The 22,631-nt window shown below is 48.9% G+C and overlaps 3 protein-coding genes across 3 annotated transcripts in view; all 3 read left to right on the forward strand.

The window, feature by feature from the left end:
* LOC125723785 (germinal-center associated nuclear protein-like) overlaps positions 1–11,584 on the forward strand; it is a 63,602-nt gene extending 52,018 nt beyond the window's left edge. The window contains exons 18-28 of the mRNA XM_049000530.1: positions 8,477–8,545; positions 8,622–8,756; positions 8,859–9,012; positions 9,227–9,491; positions 9,644–9,741; positions 9,816–10,206; positions 10,310–10,561; positions 10,645–10,774; positions 10,963–11,142; positions 11,238–11,388; positions 11,483–11,584. Of these exons, the coding sequence (XP_048856487.1) occupies positions 8,477–8,545; positions 8,622–8,756; positions 8,859–9,012; positions 9,227–9,491; positions 9,644–9,741; positions 9,816–10,206; positions 10,310–10,561; positions 10,645–10,774; positions 10,963–11,142; positions 11,238–11,388; positions 11,483–11,569 (1,912 nt within the window). The 3' untranslated portion in view covers positions 11,570–11,584. The remainder of the gene's footprint in view (positions 1–8,476; positions 8,546–8,621; positions 8,757–8,858; positions 9,013–9,226; positions 9,492–9,643; positions 9,742–9,815; positions 10,207–10,309; positions 10,562–10,644; positions 10,775–10,962; positions 11,143–11,237; positions 11,389–11,482) is intronic.
* A 73-nt stretch (positions 11,585–11,657) lies between these two features.
* Positions 11,658–12,647, forward strand: LOC125723805 (germinal-center associated nuclear protein-like; the record flags this gene model as incomplete). The annotated part of the gene is made up of 1 exon (XM_049000598.1): positions 11,658–12,647. A coding segment is annotated over exon 1 (990 nt), but the record flags the coding sequence as incomplete, so codon positions are not given.
* A 76-nt stretch (positions 12,648–12,723) lies between these two features.
* On the forward strand, positions 12,724–21,409 carry LOC125723825 (germinal-center associated nuclear protein-like; the record flags this gene model as incomplete). The annotated part of the gene is made up of 27 exons (XM_049000624.1): positions 12,724–13,051; positions 13,133–13,362; positions 13,477–13,558; positions 13,687–13,825; positions 14,207–14,409; positions 14,498–14,637; positions 14,734–14,931; positions 15,011–15,279; positions 15,361–15,523; positions 15,607–15,761; positions 15,881–16,104; positions 16,199–16,395; positions 16,486–16,586; positions 16,679–16,810; positions 16,894–17,007; positions 17,093–17,245; positions 17,328–17,525; positions 18,512–18,580; positions 18,657–18,780; positions 18,897–19,043; positions 19,254–19,518; positions 19,671–19,768; positions 19,843–20,233; positions 20,337–20,588; positions 20,672–20,801; positions 20,990–21,169; positions 21,265–21,409. Coding segments are annotated over exons 1-27 (4,806 nt in total), but the record flags the coding sequence as incomplete, so codon positions are not given.
* Between the last annotated feature and the right edge of the window lie 1,222 nt (positions 21,410–22,631).

Raw genomic sequence — 22,631 nt, forward strand, 5'->3', positions numbered from 1 at the left:
GAGGTCTTAGACAATTTCTGAATTACACAGAACTCTGACTTCTTCTGAAGCTGTGAGAAATTGTTCATCTGTAATTGTTGCATTGATATTTGTTGATGTGCGTGTGCCCTCCTTGAGCAGTAAAGGGGAGATCACATGCAGAGCTGATTTTCTGTAGTTTCTTAGTCTAAATAAAAATAAAATATTCTCTTCATATAGTCTGGAAGAGCCAATTAGTTATTTCTAGAAAAATAAATAGAGCCAATGAAGGAACCAGATGTCACAGTAACACAGGTCACTGTCTGTGGTGCTGGGTGTTGGGCTGGCGCTGAAGAAATAGGATAACTGGCCAAAGTGTCCGTGTGCCTCCACTGATTACAGGACATTAGTTAACAGTAATTAGCAATCACTTATAGTTCTCATTTATAATGATGTAAAATTATAAATATATATATATATCCATCCATCCATCCATCCATTTTCCAAACTGCTTATCCTACTGGGTCGCGGGGGTTCCTGAGCCTATCCCAGTTCCCAATGGGCACGAGGCAGGGAACAACCTAGGATGGGGGGCCAGCCCATCGCAGGTCACACTCACATACCATTCACTCTCACATGCACACCTATGGGCAATTTAGTAACTCCAATTAGCCTCAGCATGTTTTTGATTGTGGGGGTACACCGGAGTACCCGGAGGAAACCCCACGAGGACACGGGGAGAACATGCAAACTCCACACACATGTAATCCAGGCAGAGACTCGAACCTGGGTCCCAGAGGTGTGAGGCAACAGTGTTAACCACTGCACCACCATATATATATATATATATGTAAATATATATATATATATATATATATATATATATATATATATATATATATATATTATGGACAAAATATAATCGTGATTTAATGTATCCCTTCTGCTCTTAAAAAAGCGCAATATGTCTGAATGACGAACATGTCTATTACGTTTTAATAATCTTGTTAATATTTGTTTACCTTTTTTTCTGTAATCACTCTATGTTAAAGCAATTTTTAAATCTAGCTGTGAAATTGATGATGCTGTTGTTATTCTGACTGTCTGAACATAAGTGAGGGGATGGATGCACTATTCTATGGAGGCCTCTGAAGAGAATAAATTATCCCAATATTATATTGGGAGAGATGATTAAATCAGAGCTAGATAAGATTTTAACAACTCTGAGCTATTAGTTAAGTTCTTCCCAAATGAGTTTGATGGGCCGAAAGGCCTCCTCTAATTTGTAAATTTCTTATGTTCTAAGACATACAGTACTGTGTGAAAGTCTTAGGCAGTCCAAAGAAATGTTTAAAGCTGTTTATCTGGGTAGCAAGTGTACTTTGACTTAGAATAAATGACACAATTTAACATTAGAACATGTGCAAATTAAGAGTAACACAATAAAAACTAGTAATAACTTCTTCTGTTTTCTAAAGCGTTACTGATATCTAGTTGGATGGCTAGATGAACACCGCTTCAGTTCCCAAACTTCTCCCCAGCGGCACCTCAGCCGTTCCATGATTTTGTTAAATTTCACCAACAGCTCAATTAAATAATTAATTATACTGGTTTAAAAAGTCAGTGACAGATTGACTAGCTGTACTGTATGAGGTGTGCTAGTGGCCAAGTCAAAAAATACATGGCTGCACTGGATGGTCGTTACAAATACTAGGATGATTTTAGCAGAGGTTCTGAAATGGCTAAGCTGACACACTTTGACAGGCATAATGTAGCTGAAGTTCAGCCTGTAGCTGAAGACCCTGCCCCACTGCAGAAGTTCAAGGGAATTCTGCTTTTCCTTCTCCATCACTTCCTGGATGGCCTCTTTCGAAGACCTCTTCATGCACACCCTAGCCAGATGCACTGAGAGGCTTGGCTGTGTCTTCTTGCACACGGGGCAGAGCAGGAAATGCCTGCTCGAAGCACTGGGGATAAAATAAAATTAAAAAAAGTCATAAATAAAGATTAGATTTGATTCATTACTTTTAGTTGAATAAAGAAACAGTCCAGTCATCATCAACACTGTTCGTTTCACAGTGGTTTGGATAAATAACATTTGCATATCCTGATGGCTCCTAGACTGAGTAAAGTACATAATCACAGCTATTGAAACATGTTAACTAATTACTTACATTTATATTAAAATAAAATTTAATTAATTAAATTAAACTTAAGCTGCTTCAAAATATTATTTTAGGTTTGTAATGTACATAATCATAGCTATTGAAACATGTTGACTAATTACTTACATTTATATTAAAATAAAATTTAATTAATTAAATTAAACTTAAGTTGCTTCAAAATATTGTTTTAGTTTTGTAATGGATGCAATTTAAGTTTTAACAATAGCAGTCAGTGGTCAGAGACTTTTGCACAGTGTCAGTAAAGTAGAACAAGTTTATCCACAATTTCTACAGATTCTAATGAAATGAACAGTCCATTATTGGGATGGCTGAGGTCCTTCACGATCTTCTTGGCCTTGGTCCAGCACCGCCTGCTGTAGATTGAGTGCAGGTCAGGGAGCTCGGTGCAGATGGTGCGCTCAGCTGATCGCACAACCCTCTGTAGAGCTCGTCTGTCCTGCATGGTGCTGTTCCCGAACCAGGTTTCCTCCCAGAGTACGTGCAGATCAGTTGCATTGGGGAGTCCATACTGTGATGCTGAGTGAGTGTAGTAGGAGTTTGAGAGATGAAACTCCTGATGATTTACTCCCTCGGCTAACTAACCAGAACAGGATCATACCAATACCAAAATTATAAGTTTATAAATGTTTTTCACTACCCTGATTCATTCAGTTATTTCTGTTTGTTAATTCCACCCCCCAAGCAAATACATAAACAAACAAACAAACAAATATTGAGGGGGGATGTGTCAGAGGTGATAGAATCAGTGGATGAATCTAAAAAAAAAAGTCATGATTTTTTTCTCTCCAAAACATAATGCACAAAAGTTAGGTAAGACATTGACATGTTATGACAGTAGCATGATGCAGAGGAACAAACAGAAGGAAATATCAAACTAAACCTGAGTCAACTAGGACTAATTACACTAAATTAAGTGGAACACACAAAATACCTAAAACCACTTAATAAACAAACAACAAATATTGCATTAGATAAACTATACTGATGCCTGAGAGAAGTTGTTGTGCAAGCTGCAGCAAGTACGTAAGGCACAGGTGCAGAGACACTACATATAGTGCAAACTAATTTAAAAGTATACAGTACACACAATGATTCCTGAAAAATCAAAATACCGTGGAATACTAATGAAATACTTATCAGGATGATGATGATGATGATGATGATAGAAATAATAAAGAATTAGTTTAAGGTATTATGCAATTGACATGTACAATTAAAAAAGAAATTGCACCAGACATTTCCTGTGGCAAAGAAGGGTTGCTTTGTGGCATGTCGCCGACAGGATGTCATGGGCAGGAGGGTAGGCAGGCAGGGCAGCACAGGCAGAAGGGCTGGCGGGCAGCCAGAACTGTTTTGCCACTGCAGTTTGTTTTACAGTTTCATCTGCATTTGTTTCCCCAAGGTATAACAGCAGCTAATTTATGAACATGCTGCTTTTCAGAAAAGAAGTTTAATTTCCAGGAGCATGACCAGTGCACACATTTAGTGTTGACGGTTCTTTGTAAAATGGATGTCCTGTACTTTTATTGATCTGTCCGTCCGTCCATCCATCCATCCATCCATCCATTTTCTAACTACTTCTGATGAAGTTCCGGGTTATGGCGAATTGAACGTCTGACTCCGGTCAGCTGAGCAAAGTTGGTAACCTTGGTATTGTGTGTAGGAGATTCGGTATAACTATAATTTCGTTCTCCATTTACATGCCGGAAGTGTCTTTAAGTGTTATGTAGTTTTGCCTGAAACGCAAAAATAAAAGAAAGCAATTAGAGCTAACCAGTTGCTGCTGTAGTGATTGAAGAACTTTTGTCGGAAGTTGGATTCGAACCCACGCCTTACTTCGGAGAACAGAATACACCTTACTTCGGAAGGCTGTTTACGTTGAGTCGGGCGAATGAGACCACTCGGCCATGGGGCAGTTTCCAGTTAAGGCTGGCTCGCTGCGAAGAGTGGGTGAGTCCTAGTGTGCGTTAGAGCGGGGTAGCGATTTCAGTCAGAAATTTCAGGGTAATAGCGGCGAAAAAAATGGATCATATTGCCAATGTTGCTCAGAATCGCAGTAGCCTTCCGATGGTATGCGGTGCGTTGCGGTAGATTACTGTGACAAGAAAGCAAACTTTCATTATTACCATTCTGTTTATATTAAATTACGATCTTCCATATTAATCAAGGGATTGTAAAACTGAGAATATTTCAGCTCCAGTAGTTTATATTAAAGTTGCCCGAGTCACAACATGGTCTTTAAATGGCAAAGACAGACATAAATCAAATGTATATGAGCAGCAACATAACTTAGCATCCGGACCCCCCGCGACCCAATAGGATAAGCGGTTTGGAAAATGGATGGATGGATGGAAATGTGATGTGGTGGCGAAGTCGTGCAGAAGTTTTACAACTGCACTATCGATTTATCACTCTAGTTAGAAATATAAATTCAGTTCTTATCATTTTTAAAAGTTACTTTCTTTCACATTTGAATTTCAAGGTGTCCCTCACAGTGACACTGAAGGGCGGGGCTACGGGGGGCGGAGGTGGGGGACGCGGTCAGAATGGTATGTTAACTTTGGCTCCTCAAATTTCACCATCCTATGATTCTGCTGCGCGTCCTCGTGACCCAATTTTAATAGTTTTATTAATATTTTTTTTTAAAATTTGCGAATACAAAAAATGTCGTCTTTACTGCAAAAAGTCATCCCTTATGTGTAATGTAATGCTTTTTTTTGACCACTAGATGTCGATATAGACCGTGGAAAGCCGGTCAAAGTAAGTGCGACACTTAGCGGCAATTACAATATTTATTGTTAAATCAATGTAAAAAAAAATTAAATGTAATGACTTGTACTTTTTTATGAATTTGGATCTCTTTAGAGCAAACATATTCAAATGGTTTGCTTTTATAACGCTCCAAGTAACTGCGCAAGCCCCTCAAAGTGCTTTATGCCTCTCGCTTCCCATTCATTTCAATGGGCTTTCCCGACATTTGGGTAATTGTTTATTCCAAAGCCTCGAAAACACTCTGAACTGCAATTTGTCATGCAAAATGCATAATTTGTTGTATAAAATATGCTGACTTCTAAAAAACAATTTATTAAAAGAAAATAAAAAGGGCATGCCATTATATATTTGGTTGCTTTTTGCCACCGTTTGACCGTTTTCTGCTCAGTAACTGTGCCTGGTCCTTCCCTGCTGTAAAGCTATTTTTAGTACCTCTTGCTAGCTCACCATTTGGTCACTGACAAAAGATAAAAGAAGCCGACCACCCAGACAGGCAGGCGCCCAGAGTAATTACTGCCATAAAGCTATCACGTGTACGGGGAATGCAAAGAACGAAACTAAATGGATACAAACACCCCAGCCCATTTCAAAACAAAAACATTTCGCTGCTATTTTGCAACATTCTGGATATTTCAGAGCACAATGTTTACCTTCTATGTAAAGAGCTAAATCCCAGATGAAAAGCAAAGTCGCAAAATATTCCTGCATGAGCGCCGAAACCCCCTCCCCCGTTGTTCCCCCCAGTTCAGGAGTGGACGCTTCTGCTCAGAAGCTGCAAGGCTTTTGGCACAGCGTTTGGGGAAGCTCAGGGAAAGCAGCAGTCGAGCCCAGAGGACGTGCTACATTGCTTTTGCACGGTGAGAGCGTTTGGAAAGGCCCAGCTCGGCGAAAGCGGCAGCCGATCTCTTTACGGACCCGCCCCCGCTGGAGTGAGAGAGTCTTCCACGGTGCTGCAAGGGTTTTGCACGGTGCTAGCGTTTGGAGAGGCCCAGCTCGGCGAAATACTAGGTAAGTTGAATCCTAGGTCCTTAGGACTCTGAGCGTATTCACAGTGGGCTGTCTTTTCGGAGCCTGCTTTTTATTACAAGTTTAGCTGTTTATTACTAGCTATCATTCTTTCATACCTTTAGCCCCATCCCTTCTGCATTGCCATAGCGCTTTGGTTTCATATCTGATTAGTATTTAGTTGTTTTTTTTCATGGTAGTTGAATGCAGGCTCCGCTCCTAATCCCATTAAATTTGAATACTGGGTCATTAGGACCCAAAGAGAATCACGGGCGCCATTTTGATGACGTAAACTTTTTTTTTTTTCGCCATTTTGGTATCCTGCCGTCCTGAGATATGCCCCGAAACACACAAAGTCAGCGCGCTGCAACTGAATCCCAACATGTTTAAAAAAAATGCTTCTAAACCGCAAATTAAACTGGGTGACGAGGACCCTGTAAGGTGCCAAAGGAGAGGAGACCTTCACATGTAAAGTCACTCTACCTCTGCTTCCAGCGAGACAAGAGCTCCAGATTCTGTTGAAGATTTCATCTTTTGTTGAACAACTTCTCAAGAATGGCTTCCAAGTTGTAAGTTATGATCAATTTATTATTTCATTTGAATCTGTAGAAATTGTGGATAAACTTGTTCTACTTTACTGACACTGTGCAAAAGTCTCTGACCACTGACTGCTATTGTTAAAACTTAAATTGCATCAATTACAAAACTAAAACAATATTTTGAAGCAACTTAAGTTTAATTTAATTAATTAAATTAATTAAAGGCGATTGGCTCAGCTGAGCAGTGCATCAGACAAGCCTCCAACATCCAGTCTCTGTTGAATAGGGTTGTGAAAGCAGATGTAGGTTTTCAGGATATATTTAATCTTTGTGATCACATTGCTGAAACTCAAGATGGCATTGGCAACCATCGCTTCAATTTAATTTCACTTGTCTTGCTTTCACAAGTTGAGAGAAGACCATGTGGCAAAAGTACATACTCTCCAACTACAGACCAGCAGTTTGAGGAAGAAACTGTGTAAAATAGTACTGTTATAAGGATACTAAATACTAGACACAGAGCCTCTGTCTTCCCACCCCCACGTCACAGGAAAGACACAGCTTCTGTACTGACACCAGTATATATTGCAGTTCATTGGCTATAGTTCTTGACAAATATATACAAGATGCCTGTGTGTATAGACCTGCCCTGTCTATAGTTATTTTTCCAAAAAGGAGGTAACTGGATGTTCATCTTTCATATTACCGTAAATGTAAAAAAAATAATAAAGTATTTTCCTTGTCTGGAAAATGTATTGTGTACAGTTCATTGACTATAGTTCTCTACAAGTCTATACAAATGCCCGTTGCTTTGGATAAAGGCGTCTGCTAAATGCTTAAATGCAGTAACGGTCCTAGCTGATGAGGCGCCCTAGGCGAGCATCAGCGCCGGCACCCCCCCCCCCCCCCCAGGTGTAGGGAAACTATAGCGGAACTAATGTTGCGTTTGGGTTTAGGTCTGGTCAGTTTTGCTGGTAACATTTTCGTTTTGCTCAGTTATAAGTGCAGCATTTGTTATGCGGCTGAGAAAGTGTTTTAAGTTATAACGTCAATATTCATGGATATTGGAGTTATTGTATGAGCTGCAGTCATAAGTTAATGGCGTGAGCAAGCTGTAGCCTATTTAGGTTTGTGTTTGGTTATTTTTAGGAAAATGCCTGTGTTTTTACTGATTCATTTTTTGATGTATGTGCTTTATTTTATCTAGTTCTCACGGCATGCTCGACCGGATAGATATGTGAATAAATGCCCGTGATCAGAGATCAACTTGTGTTCGTTATTGAGGGAGGTTACAAGGGGGGGCGGCTCATAGGAAAGTTACGTATCATCATCATCATCATCATCATTATTATTATTATTATTACTTAATAGGCTTTGCTAAGCAGGTAAATTCATGTGGGCTTGTTCTTTTCATATTAAGACGCATTAATACCAACTAGCTTTAAGAATAGTGGAATGTTACACTTTTTTCTTCCTCCGTTTGTGGCACCCCCTGGATGAATGGCGCCCTTAGCATTTGCCTATATTGCCAATTCCACGGGCCGGCCTGCATAAATGCATGAGTGGTAACGCAATGGGGCTTATCATGGAGATTACCAGGGTCTTTCAGCTAACATTGCTGGCCTTTTTTGTTGTGTTTTGTATTTGCATTGTTCTGCATGTAGTAGGAGAGTAGTGTATGTTTATTTCGAATGGAAGAATGAAAAAATACCTATATGTGCATTACATTTTGAACATAAAAGTAGGCTGTGTTAAGAAAACCCGCTTCTCTGTCGATTTACTCGTGGCTCGGTCGTAAATACATGTCTGACATTTATAATGAACCAAGACAATAAAAATCGCTTCTCAAATTTGCCCATTTATGGTTCTTTATTTCTGAATGCCAGCTTGTCCCTGATAGACGTTCATTCATTTAAAAGGAGCTCTACCCCGTCCCAAGATGGCGGCTCTGTTGACGCATTCGCTCCCATAGACGGCTGTATTCAACGCGACAACCAGTGCTGCTGCCTTCTGCAGGTTGGCGAAGATGCGAAGGGAAACCGAGCATCAGATGAAGGTCCACTTGTTCTACCAGCAGCTCCTGAGGTATGGTGCTACTGTAGAGTAGCTGTTAGCCATCCATCACTCTCCATGTGCTCATCTACATCTCCATCCACTTCAGCGAATCTGTGTGGGGGCCACTGGACCTGCTCAGTCTGGTGGCAGCAAGCGTCTCGAACCCATCTGACACAATCTTCTGGAAGGCAGCCCTCTTGTTGCCAAGTGATCATGAAAGAGATGCCAGTGTTGCTAACCAGTAAGTGGGGGAACTGGGTGTCGTTCGGGGAGGGATTGGGTGTTAGTTGGGTTTAGAGGTCCTGGAGCTTACATTTGTGCCCCCCTGCCATCTCTGATGCAGGATTTTGACAGAATGGCTGGAGTCCAAATTCGGTAACTCGGAGAAGCAAGAACACAGGGAGATGGTCCCCAACGGACACATGCAAACCTTGAGCATCAGCAGCGGCCTGCGGAGCGTGGGGGAGCGCATGCACACAGTGCACGTGTGTGTGAAGGTGTGGCAGATAGGGGGGAACTTGCCGATGAATATCGACAGGCTTCATGCCCCTGTGTTCTGTCATTGTTCTGTCATTAATGTTAGTCTAGCATAGCTTAACATAGTGCCAGACTATGCTAGGCTATGTGATATTAGCAGGTCCTGTGGTAACACAGATGTTTGCGAAGGGTGCAAGTGCAGGAAGTGAGGCCATGTTTCTCACTGTGGGTCAGGTGGCCCGCGGGCCCCTCAGCGAGGAAGGCCAGTTGGCATTGGAGAAGCGGAAGGGGCTGATGGGCATGGGCGCCCTGCTGATGCTGCTGCCCTCGGCAGTCAGTCCCGGGGCTGATGAGGAAGACGGGGACATCTTCCTGTTATCCGCCCTGCTGCAACTCCGGCAGATCCAGCAGGCTAATGCCTGGCCACAGGCCCTTCCTCTGGTGGTGGTGGTCCCAGGGCAGGCTGGGCACAGGGCCAGCGATGAACGGCTAGAGGAAGGTGTGACACTAACCGTGTCTATGACAACAGGTGTCGCGTGGGATTCGCTTACTTTACTTATAGCATTTCTCTTGAGGCTATGTTTACGTATGCAGAGCTAATACAGTTGGTTTGTTCCTCCTGTCTGACCATCGGTTTCCTTTCCCTGTAAGACCTGATGCTTCAGACACTCATTGAGGAAGGTTTGATTTCAGAGTACATGTTCGTCCATATCCCCAAGACCACGAACGAACCCCAAGGATCCGAGCAGGTGAGTGTGCATGTTGTCGCTGGCCTCGGTAAGATTGAACCATCCCATTGACCATCACCCCCGTCTCCCCGCAGATCCGCCATGCCGTCAGGTGGCTCGCTGCCCGCTCCACGGCACCAGCCCGGCTCGTCTCGCAGACGTTGGTGCAGGTTGTGGAGGCCGGGCTCTGCCGCGAGTTTGCTGGTAGGCTTCACCGTGATCGGAGGGACCGTGACATGGCGGGACTGCCCTCCCAGGGCCCTGCACCCGTCATCGGCCTCTACAACACTGTCCTGGCTTTCTTGGCTGGCCTTGTGTCGTCCCCGAGTCTGGCTGGCCTCTCCTGGCCCGTGGCAGAGTTCTCGGTGCCAGGGGGTGGTGACTGCCTACCACATCTGCTCTGGAACTCGGCTGAGCACCTGGAGTGGCTCCAGGGGGCAGTCCTGAGCCTGCGGCTGCCCGACTGGCCGCTGCCAGCCGTGGGGGGTATGTCCATGCCTCAGATTCGGAATTCGGACTTCTTGCTAAGTGGCTGCTTCTTAGTCTGTTTCCTTAAATTTCTGCTGCTGCCACCGCTCCCCCCACCCAGCTCCTTGGAGCCAGCTGGTTGCCTCCATCTTCCAGTACGTATCTCAAATCCCATGGTCCCGCCACAGCCAGCCACTCCTTATGTCCCAGTTGGAGAACCTTTTGGAGAGGCTGCGTCAGGACTGTGTGGGCCGAGGTGGGGGGCCGGACAAGGAGCCCACTTTCTGGGAGGTGCCCTGGGACGAAATTGTCATGCTCTGTGTAGAGCACCAACTCCGGGACTGGAACCCTCCTGGGTGCCCCGTGAGTGAAGGTGAGGGGGGTGGGGTGGGTCTGACGTTTGGGGGGGCCTACTGGGGATGCCATGCAGGTGTGAACCTATCCCACCATCTTCAGATGTCATCAGTGACGACGGAGAAATCCCGGTGTATTTCCTGAGCGATGGGCTGCAGGGCTTCATACCGCCGTCCTGCTGGGTGGATGCCGTAAAGCAGACGCACAGGGACAAGCAGCAGGGGAAGGCAGGGTAAGAGCCAGCCAGCCATGTAAATCTAACGCATTCCAGATAGACTGTTAACAGTGACCTGCAGATTTAATGAATATTATTTACTATTAAATGGAAGAAGAGGGAAAGCCATCAGCTTCCAGTCTTGCTCATATCCCCAAGAGTGGTGTACAATACTGGCTTCTTATCCAAAGTCTCTGCCATTGCAGGTGTCACCAGAGCATGTGGCCTCATCCTCGACTGGCCAGGCCACGTCTTCAACAGAAGCTGTTTCACAGCATGGTTGAGGACCCTGAGTCCGGATCCGGTGTTGCCCCTGTTTTGGATGCTGCCTCCAGCCCCCAGGACCTCCTGGCTCGCATTGAGGAGGAGAAAGAACAGAGCCGCAGGTCTGACAGAGAACAGACATGCTACACACGTGTACTCTCTCATGTGAGTTGTGGCATAAACATTGAGCCATTTCCTGTTTGACTTGGATCTGCAGGTTCGAGGACCAGCTGCGTACCTGGCTTGACGTCGAGTCCCTGGGCCCTTCCTCTTCCTCCTCACCACTTTTCTTGCCTTCTTCGTTACTGTCTGTACCGGAGATCGTAGTGCCCTCCCCAAAGATGGCTGCCCCACCTGCACTTGCCCTGGTATTGACCCTGTGCCTACACAGGTGCTCACATTTTAAGACCCCAAGTACCCTGTGCTCATTAGTTGAGACTGTTTCTGTGCCCATTTTTGTAGCAGAAGGAGCGCAGTGTCCGCAGTGACCAGGCCAGGGGAGCTGCCAGTTTGTATATTTCCGCAGATGTGACACAGGCGCGGATATAATCTCCCAGGCCGAAGGACGCCGAAATCTACCGCGCTGTAAGAACTCTGTTTCGACTTTTGAAGGCCGTATTTTTGGGCTTTTTACACAATGAATCCGTCTGGGCTTTTCGGCAGAACACAAGGCGGAGCGTTTCAGTCTCCGCGCGCCCCGACCTCGGGGCTCTTTTCCTTCGGCCAGCAGAACGCCCCTTTCGTGCAGCCGCCTGCCCTCGGCCAGGGCACCGGCCAGACCTCGCTCTTCAGTACATCGTCTGCCTTCGGCCAGACCGGATCCCTTTTCGGGCAGCCTGGCGGGACGGCGTCTGGACAGGCCCCGACCTTCGGCATGCCCGGTTCTGGGAGTCAGACCCCGTCGTTTGTACAGAGCGACACCAGGTTCGGCCCGCCGCCCTCCTTCGGGCAGCCGGCCGGGGTCGGTCAGAGCTCTGTCTTTAACCAGAACTCGGCTTTTCCCCAGACCTCTGCCTTCGGACAGACCGGCGGATTTGCTCAGCACACACCCGGCTTCGGCGGCTCTAACGCTATCTCCGCCTCCTCTGTTCCCCCCTCCTCGGGGTCTAGTCAACCACTGAGATTCGGACAGTTGTCCACAGGGTCTTCTTCGGTATTCTCCCCTGGAAGCGTTCAGGGCCGCGGATTTAGCACCTCAGAGTTCAGCTTCAAGCCGTCAGACGCAGCTGTGTTCAAACCTATTTATAGCGCCAGTCCTGAACCGGCTGTGTCCCAGGCTGTGTCCGAGTCTTTTGGTTCCAGCCCATCCAGCACCACCGCTACCAGTATGGACAGCAGTGGGCCTGCTCCTGCTGCCTCTGAGTTCCTTTCTGGAGCATTAGGTTTTAGCTTCTCACAGCCCATCGCAGTGTCCAGCAGCATCCTCCCCACCAAAGATGCACATCCCAGCACCACCCAGGAGTTCAGCTTCTCGAAACCAGCAGCACCCTCCGTTGGTGCTGGCAGTGGCCTGGGTGGGGGGACCTCCCAGGCCGCCTCTGTCTCCAGGTACTCTGCCTCTAGCCTCCATGAGCCCCGGCCACTGTTTGGTGCTGTCAGCTTTGGTCCGCTAAAACCCAAGACTGACGCTGGGGTTGTGTCTGGTGAGGTCCGTGGGGGGGGGGGGCGATGAGGGGGAGAATGCAGGGGAGGCAGCGGCTAAGGGTACCAAGCGGAAGGAGGAGATGGTGGAGCATTTATCAGAGGAGCCCCAAGTTGGTGCTGACTCCGCCCCCAGGCACCCTCCCAAGAGGCCCCTGGTCCGGGGCCGGGGGCCTGTCAGCAGCATCTTTCGCAGTGCCTTGACCAGCATCCTGAAGACACCGGCCCTACAGACCCGGCGAGAGCCGAAGAGGAGTGAGGAGCCACAGCCAGACTGGGGGGAGGCGGAGCACCAGGGTTCGATGGCACCGACCACCAGCCACTCACCCTCAACGCCACCAAGGTCACAGGCCCCAACCCGGGAGGTCCTTGAGAGGGCGGAGGAGTTGGGTGAGTACTCCCAGGAAGAAGCACATTGGGTTCGAAGCCAAGTATAGTCTGAAAAACTGAACTCTGTGACACTTGCCACAGATCCCGAAACTGAGGCAGCATCAACAGTGAGACGTGCCCGCCGCCTGGACAGCACAGACAGCCTGGGGGGGATGTCACCCTCCGAAGCCATGGTGCTCCAATGCAAGAACATTCCAGCCAGTCTTAACAGCAAGGACATCCTGGGGGAACATTTCCGCCAGTTCGGACGTGTGCAGCGGATCTTCTGCAGGCCCCAGAAGAACCTGGCCATAGTGCACTTCCACGACCATGTGAGCAATGGCTTTGCACACCTTTGGGGGGGGGGCTTGGTCGCTGTACTCATTAGGCTGTGGTCTCGTCCATGATCTCCCGGGCTTTCCTCACTGACTTTTGGTATCTTTCAGGCTTCTGCTGCCAAAGCCAAGAAGAAGGGCAAACTGCTGCGCAGGCATGAGCTCACCATCTTCTGGCAGAGGAAGAAGCAGAGTGAGTGACTATTACGGTGCTCTCTATCTGTGCATCGAGCCAAGGCCAGGGCGGGGTCTTTGTGACTCGTTGCAGCCTTTCATTCCCATGTCAGCTGTTTCGATGAACTGGTTCTGTGTGTCTCTTAGGTCCAGGAGAGAAGGGCCAAAGGCCTCCAGATGACCCTGATCCTCAGAGCCAGGCAGGAGGCTTTGAGTCAGCCCCTGTCTGCAAAGCCCTCTCCAAATCCACCTCCGGCTGGTCCTCCAGCTCATCCCTATCCAGAGGGTAATCTTGTCTTTAAATCATTCTCTTACCGTAAGAGTAAATAACTCAATTTTACAATAAGATGGCCGGGTCTTTATTAAATTAAGTTAGGGAAGAAAATCACCTTTTTGAAACCCAATGCAAGTTCTTTAAAAAAAAAAAAAAAAAATCTGGATCACTCTGGTTTTTTATTATGTATACATTTTGTTTGTTTTTTTTTCAAGCAGCTTGAGTTATGTTAGGTCATCTGGTAATGAAACTCTTTACCTCAGGCTCGGATTCGTGACATTAAAGTCAAACTGAGTTCTTTGGCTGCTATGCCCCCTACTGGCCAGGTGTTCAAAGGAGCCCAGGTTTTGCCAGCTTTTAGAAGCTCTTCAGCCTTTGGTCTGTCCCTCTCAGGTCACCAGCCAAGAAACCCCTGGCGACAAAGGCCCTGCAGTTTGAGAGTGAGCCGCAGATGGAGCCCAGCCCAGACGGCCTCGAATCCGAACATCTAGCCAGCAGCCTCCCCTCTCCCCTCTTCCACCTGATTGGCCAGGTAGCTGAAACCGCAGAGGAGAAGTATCGTCTGCTAGAGCAGCGGGACAAGATCCTGCGACAGGGTAGGTCCCCCTAGGGTCACGTTGCTGAGCCACCCCCCCCTCCCACCCCAAAGTGAATCGCCAGCTGACACGGTCTCCTCTGGCACAGCTCGGCCCAAGAGGACCGACCTGGATCTGTCCAAGGTGTTTGTGGGTACGTGTCCTGACATGTGTCCGGAGAAGGAGCGTTACATGAGGGAGACCCGGAACCAACTGAGCTCTTTTGAGGTCATCCCCAACACGGAGAAGGTATCACCACCCCTGCCCCTCTTTCCTAATGCTTCCCCCTCCCCGCCATGAATTGACAGACCACAGGCTGCAAATCACCCTCTGCACCCCACGCAGGTGGACCACACTGCTGCCATTAAGGAGTACAGCAGGTCCTCTGCTGACCAGGAGGAGCCCCTCCCCCATGAACTGCGGCCCCTTACTGTGCTGAACATGACCATGAACTACCTGGTTACCCAGGTCATGGACCAGGGTGAGGACAACTACCGTGACTGGTATGACTTTGTGTGGAACCGCACACGAGGTATCCGGAAGGTGAGCAACATTAGTCCGTGTCTCATTATTCCTGTGCCCTGCGGGCCTCGCCCTGATCCTTTTTCTGGGCCATCTGCAGGATATCACTCAGCAGCACCTGTGCGACCCGCTTACGGTGTCCCTTATTGAAAAGTGCGCCCGCTTCCACATCCACTGCGCACACCACCTGTGCCAGGAGCCCATGATGTCCTTTGATGCTAAGATCAACAATGAAAACCTGACCAAATGCCTGCAGAGCCTCAAGGAGATGTACCAGGACCTGGCCAGCAAGAACATCTACTGCCCTCATGAGGCAGAGTTTCGGCAGTACAGCGTGCTCCTGAAGCTCAATGATGGAGACATCCTCCGGTGGGTGGCTGGCCGGCAGTCGGTGTCCCGTGTCACCGTGGCACCTCTCCAGCTGACATTTCATTCCCTCCCTACCTGCAGGGAGGTGCAGCAATTCCGGGCGGAGCTCCGAAACTCTCCGGAGGTGAAGTTTGCCGTCCAGGCCTTTGCCGCTGTCAACAGCAACAACTTCGTGAGGTTCTTCAAGCTGGTCAAGGTGGCCTCATATCTGGCTGGTTGCATCTTGCACCGCTACTTCGACCAGGTGGGGGAGCCGTTGCTCCGCTCCCTACATCCTCATCAGCCCCAATACCTCACTTACCTGGACCGCTCTGGTGCCCCCTACAGGTGCGCCGTGAGGCTCTGCGGGCCCTGAATGTGGCCTACAGCTCCCGTGGTTCCACCACATTCCCGGTCGAAGACCTGGTCCGGATGCTCATGTTCCAGAATGCCGGCGAGGCTTCGGACCTCGCGCTGCAGTATGGGCTCGCGGTCGATGCAGGGTAAGGCTGGGCTGTGCTTCGTTGTCCCTTTTGTGTTGGGGGCAGGGTGGCTTATCTCTGATGGGAGTGCTAATCTATGATGGGTGGTATATTTTATTGAAGCTCTGCCCTCCCCCTAGCATGGTGGAGCTAAGCCGGACAGCGTACCAGGAGCCTGAGATCCAGCCACGTCCAAAGCGCTCTGTGGCCATCGCAAGGAAGCGGGAGGTGCTGGTGGGCCAAGTGGTCAACGGCGCGCCACTGCCCAACCCACCCCAACACACACCCGTCAACAGCTTTGACAGCCGCAACAAGTACCGTGGGGATGGGCAGCCAGCGGAGGCAGGCAGTGTGCCCAGGGCTGGTGCGTCTGCACTCCACCTTCCGCTAACTGTTACGCTTCGTCCACCTTCTGGCCTCTGATTGTAATTTTGTCATTTTTCCTGCCCACGCTGTAGCAGCCTCCCCTCAGAGGCCCCCCATTGAGCTGGATGCGCGGGCCCTCCAGCACCGATCCAAGATGCCGAGCGACCCAGCGGAGTCAGCTGGCCTCCCTGGTAGAGAGGAGAGTGGAGCACTTGGGGCATCTCCGTCGGAGGCACCACCAGTCGCCCCACCTACGCCTCCCCCACCGGAGCCCGTTTACACAGAGCAGGTGATAGATTGCTCATTGCTGCGTGTCAACCCAGTAGCAGTGTGTTGGTATTGCCATAGTAATGACAAATAACCCCCCCCCCCCTTGCAGGACATCGCCACGGAGGTAGAGGCCATGCTGGAGGAGGTAGTGCAGGCCGAGGTGGCTGACGTGGCTGCCACCGGAGCCGAGTACATCTCTGCTGCACTCAGGTAGGAGCGTGAGCCAGATAGGGAGCAGTGGCCTCTAGAGGGTTGTCACACTCAACCAACACCAGTTTGGTGATGTGGATGGGTTGTTGCAGCATGTGCAACGGCCAGGTGGAGGCAGTGCTGAGTGAGGTGGTGGAGCAGATGCTGCGGGAGGTTTCTGCTGCCGAGATCCAGGCAGAGAGGGAGCATATCGCTGAGGAGAAGCGCAGGATGGAGGAAGCCAGGTAGGCCTCACCTGTCTGGGCTGGGGAGGAGGGGTGGGTGCATTTTGAGGGGATGTGCCATCTGATGGGCCTGTCTCTGTCAGGAGAAAGCAGGAACACGAGGAGCTCCTGGCCCGGCTCAGCAAGACACTGTGTGCCGAGATCACACAGGAGGTGCTGCGCGACTGCATCGTGGAGACTGCCTCAACAGAGATCAGGTACTGGTGAGCCAAGGGGGATCAGAGGTCATAGAGAGTGTTCAGATAACTGTATATAGGCTGAACGCATGCCCCTTCGTGCCAGGCGTGCCCAAGAAGAGCAGGCAAAATGTGTGGCTCGCAGCTCACAAGACGTGTGTGAGGTACTGCTGGAGGAGACGCTGTGTGGTGAGCTCACCCTGCTGGCCCAAGACGTCCTGGAAGCAGAGCTTCTGAGTATACGCAGGTTCATCAAAAGGTAAGGGGCAGTGGTAAGGGGACCAGATATTTTGCCCACATGCTCGCCGACAACCGGGCTTCACCCTGTGCATGTGTTGCAGGTGGCGTGATGTGGTGGCCGTGCGCAGGCAGCTGAAGCGACAGATGCGTGATTTTCCTGCTGCCCCTGGCTGTGTGGACCCCCGCTTCAGGCTGCAGGCCTTGGCCCCCAGTGCCCCCCCCTCACCCTGCCTGGACAGGCTGGCCCGGGGCGTGGTCAACCTGGGGCACGCTGGGGACCTCTCTGTTTCCTGCACCAGGTACATCTCTCTCACAGCATAATAATGCTGACATAATATTCATAATAGAGGTGCACCGATCCCACTTTTTCAGTGCCAATATAATCCTGATACCTGAACATAAGGTATTGGCTGATTATGAGTATGATCCAGTACCAAAGCTCTTTTTTTTTTTCCAAGCTAGTAAATACAAATGGAAAAGAAGTTTTAATTAGCCCACAAGAAACATACATAAGATACTGTTCCACCTCTTTTGTGCATCTTGTATTGAGCATTTTTGAGACATTTTGCAGTTGTTTGAATATCTTCACAAGTACACCCAAGTGGCATGCGTCACTTTTCACTGTGATAGCAGCACCTCGTGTATCAAGCTATAGCGAGTGCGCAAAACAGCCCAAGCTGGCTTCCAAATCCATCGCTTTTTTTCATATTACTTGCATTGCCGTAATTGAGTGCACTATTAGTGGGATTTTCCACTGAATGTTACTTTGTTTTTACAAAGATCGCAAATCGCTGTGCTACTGGTTGTTTCAAGCATAAAATTCTTCCAGGTTTTAGACATGTTAGTTTGCTTCGCAAGCATGCAAGTTGCATTTGCTACCATCACCTGATCCTTCCACTACAAAGGACATGCACATGACGTCATAGCAGGGGAAGTCACTGCACTCACACACACTGAGTGTCAAAAAACCGAGGAAGCGTTAACGTTCAGCTTGAATGCCACAAAAAATAAAAAAGGGGGGAAAGCTGTTGTGCGATTTGATTGTACCACTCAGTATAAGAAGAAATAGACTGGCAATAACTAAATAATTATTGAACATGGATCGGTCACATGTGGCCGATGTCCGATCCGTCTGATTAGGTATCTTGAATATTGGATCGGGGCACCTCTGCTGAATTAGACAGTACTTCCCAAAATGACTTCCGTCCTGTCCGTTTATTTTGCTGGCCATTGATTTGCTATAGTGTTAAGTGTACCGATGCTGACACTCTGCTGCCTTCTGCAGGTTGGCGAAGATGCGAAGGGAAACCGAGCATCAGATGAAGGTCCACTTGTTCTACCAGCAGCTCCTGAGGTATGGTGCTACTGTAGAGTAGCTGTTAGCCATCCATCACTCTCCATGTGCTCATCTACATCTCCATCCACTTCAGCGAATCTGGGGGCCACTGGACCTGCTCAGTCTGGTGGCAGCAAGCGTCTCGAACCCATCTGACACAATCTTCTGGAAGGCAGCCCTCTTGTTGCCAAGTGATCATGAAAGAGATGCCAGTGTTGCTAACCAGTAAGTGGGGGAACTGGGTGTCGTTCGGGGAGGGATTGGGTGTTAGTTGGGTTTAGAGGTCCTGGAGCTTACATTTGTGCCCCCCTCCCATCTCTGATGCAGGATTTTGACAGAATGGCTGGAGTCCAAATTCGGTAACTCGGAGAAGCAAGAACACAGGGAGATGGTCCCCAACGGACACATGCAAACCTTGAGCATCAGCAGCGGCCTGCGGAGCGTGGGGGAGCGCATGCACACAGTGCACGTGTGTGTGAAGGTGTGGCAGATAGGGGGGAACTTGCCGATGAATATCGACAGGCTTCATGCCCCTGTGTTGCATGTTCTGTCATTAATGTTAGTCTAGCATAGCTTAACATAGCCTAGCATAGTCTGGCACTATGTGATATTAGCAGGTCCTGTGGTAACACAGATGTTTGCGAAGGGTGCAAGTGCAGGAAGTGAGGCCATGTTTCTCACTGTGGGTCAGGTGGCCCGCGGGCCCCTCAGCGAGGAAGGCCAGTTGGCATTGGAGAAGCGGAAGGGGCTGATGGGCATGGGCGCCCTGCTGATGCTGCTGCCCTCGGCAGTCAGTCCCGGGGCTGATGAGGAAGACGGGGACATCTTCCTGTTAGCCGCCCTGCTGCAGCTCCGGCAGATCCAGCAGGCTAATGCCTGGCCACAGGCCCTTCCTCTGGTGGTGGTGGTCCCAGGGCAGGCTGGGCACAGGGCCAGCGATGAACGGCTAGAGGAAGGTGTGACACTAACCGTGTCTATGACAACAGGTGTCGCGTGGGATTCGCTTACTTTACTTATAGCATTTCTCTTGAGGCTATGTTTACGTATGCAGAGCTAATACAGTTGGTTTGTTCCTCCTGTCTGACCATCGGTTTCCTTTCCCTGTAAGACCTGATGCTTCAGACACTCATTGAGGAAGGTTTGATTTCAGAGTACATGTTCGTCCATATCCCCGAGACCACGAACGAACCCCAAGGATCCGAGCAGGTGAGTGTGCATGTTGTCGCTGACCTCGGTAAGATTGAACCATCCCATTGACTATCACCCCCGTATCCCCGCAGATCCGCCATGCCGTCAGGTGGCTCGCTGCCCGCTCCACGGCACCAGCCCGGCTCGTCTCGCAGACGTTGGTGCAGGTTGTGGAGGCCGGGCTCTGCCGCGAGTTTGCTGGTAGGCTTCACCGTGATCGGAGGGACCGTGACATGGCGGGACTGCCCTCCCAGGGCCCTGCACCCGTCATCGGCCTCTACAACACTGTCCTGGCTTTCTTGGCTGGCCTTGTGTCGTCCCCGAGTCTGGCTGGCCTCTCCTGGCCCGTGGCAGAGTTCTCGGTGCCAGGGGGTGGTGACTGCCTACCACATCTGCTCTGGAACTCGGCTGAGCACCTGGAGTGGCTCCAGGGGGCAGTCCTGAGCCTGCGGCTGCCCGACTGGCCGCTGCCAGCCGTGGGGGGTATGTCCATGCCTCAGATTCGGAATTCGGACTTCTTGCTAAGTGGCTGCTTCTTAGTCTGTTTCCTTAAATTTCTGCTGCTGCCACCGCTCCCCCCACCCAGCTCCTTGGAGCCAGCTGGTTGCCTCCATCTTCCAGTACGTATCTCAAATCCCATGGTCCCGCCACAGCCAGCCACTCCTTATGTCCCAGTTGGAGAACCTTTTGGAGAGGCTGCGTCAGGACTGTGTGGGCCGAGGTGGGGGGCCGGACAAGGAGCCCACTTTCTGGGAGGTGCCCTGGGACGAAATTGTCATGCTCTGTGTAGAGCACCAACTCCGGGACTGGAACCCTCCTGGGTGCCCCGTGAGTGAAGGTGAGGGGGGTGGGGTGGGTCTGACGTTTGGGGGGGCCTACTGGGGATGCCATGCAGGTGTGAACCTATCCCACCATCTTCAGATGTCATCAGTGACGACGGAGAAATCTCGGTGTATTTCCTGAGCGATGGGCTGCAGGGCTTCATACCGCCGTCCTGCTGGGTGGATGCCGTAAAGCAGACGCACAGGGACAAGCAGCAGGGGAAGGCAGGGTAAGAGCCAGCCAGCCATGTAAATCTAACAGATTCCAGATAGACTGTTAACAGTGACCTGCAGATTTAATGAATATTATTTACTATTAAATGGAAGAAGAGGGAAAGCCATCAGCTTCCAGTCTTGCTCATATCCCCAAGAGTGGTGTACAATACTGGCTTCTTATCCAAAGTCTCTGCCATTGCAGGTGTCACCAGAGCATGTGGCCTCATCCTCGACTGGCCAGGCCACGTCTTCAACAGAAGCTGTTTCACAGCATGGTTGAGGACCCTGAGTCCGGATCCGGTGTTGCCCCTGTTTTGGATGCTGCCTCCAGCCCCCAGGACCTCCTGGCTCGCATTGAGGAGGAGAAAGAACAGAGCCGCAGGTCTGACAGAGAACAGACATGCTACACACGTGTACTCTCTCATGTGAGTTGTGGCATAAACATTGAGCCATTTCCTGTTTGACTTGGATCTGCAGGTTCGAGGACCAGCTGCGTACCTGGCTTGACGTCGAGTCCCTGGGCCCTTCCTCTTCCTCCTCACCACTTTTCTTGCCTTCTTCGTTACTGTCTGTACCGGAGATCGTAGTGCCCTCCCCAAAGATGGCTGCCCCACCTGCACTTGCCCTGGTATTGACCCTGTGCTACACAGTTGCTCACATTTTAAGACCCCAAGTACCCTGTGCTCATCAGTTGAGACTGTTTCTGTGCCCATTTTTGTAGCAGAAGGAGCGCAGTGTCCGCAGTGACCAGGCCAGGGGAGCTGCCAGTTCTATGGCGAGGCGTCTACAGGAGCTGGAGCAGCTGATCTCTGCAAGCCGGGAGGAGGAGCTCGCATGTGAGCTGAAGCTAAGCTGCCTTCTGGACATTGTTGATGACTGAGTGTCATGTGACCCACCTGATGTCTGCCGTTGACTGCCACAAGTTGTCTCTCTTATGCCTGATTTCTGCAGTATATTTAGTTGTGTGGTACTTGTGCATATATTGCTTTGAAGAGTATGATGTACAGTAATTTACACAACATTGGGAGTGTTGTAACTGGGGGAAAAACATGTCATAGGAAATGGACAGTTTTTTAGGGGTTTTTTTTTTGTGCAAATTTTAAATATTAAAATGTTATTGTATTTAGAAACCCATGGCTATTTCTTTGTTTTTTTTCCATCATGAAACTTTGTTTATTGTACTTTTAAATTGAATCACAATTTGCTGCAGAATCTTTAAAACCTGTGACGTTATTTGCCCATATTAGACACTCATACGTGGGGTTGTTACTGCTGTTTCTTTAACCTTGTGTATTGTTGGTCAAAATTAACAATTTAGGTAATATCTGCATTGTACACCATTGCAAAAGTATGTCTTTTTTTAGATTCTTAAAGAAATGTCATGCAGCTCAATTATATATTCATGTAATTGAACTGAAGATCACAGCAGTTCACTAAGCAGTCTGCCACTGAGTTCCTTTTATAAACTGGCTGGCTGGTTTTTAAGAAAATATGCCCGTGGATGCCCTACAGGTGGCAGCAGGGAGCCATCTGCATATGTACAGACAGTCTGCTGGTTAAGAATATTCGACTGACTTGATGTAGCTAAGATATTTTGCATTTAAAAGCAGATGGCCATAGATCCTATCATACTAATTTAGTTTAAAACTATTTTTAATATCAAACATATGCATTACTTTATGATGCTCATGAAAACATCACCCTGCTTTATTCTTTCGTGGGCTTGAGGTACAGTACTGTATGCAGTTATTTTTAATATTACTGTACTATAATGTTCTGTAGTATTACTCTTCTCACACCAATAAATTTGACTTTAAGACTGACTTAGGATGGATCTTCTATTC

Source organism: Brienomyrus brachyistius, unplaced genomic scaffold, assembly GCF_023856365.1.
Source record: "Brienomyrus brachyistius isolate T26 unplaced genomic scaffold, BBRACH_0.4 scaffold51, whole genome shotgun sequence".
NCBI lineage: Eukaryota > Metazoa > Chordata > Actinopteri > Osteoglossiformes > Mormyridae > Brienomyrus > Brienomyrus brachyistius.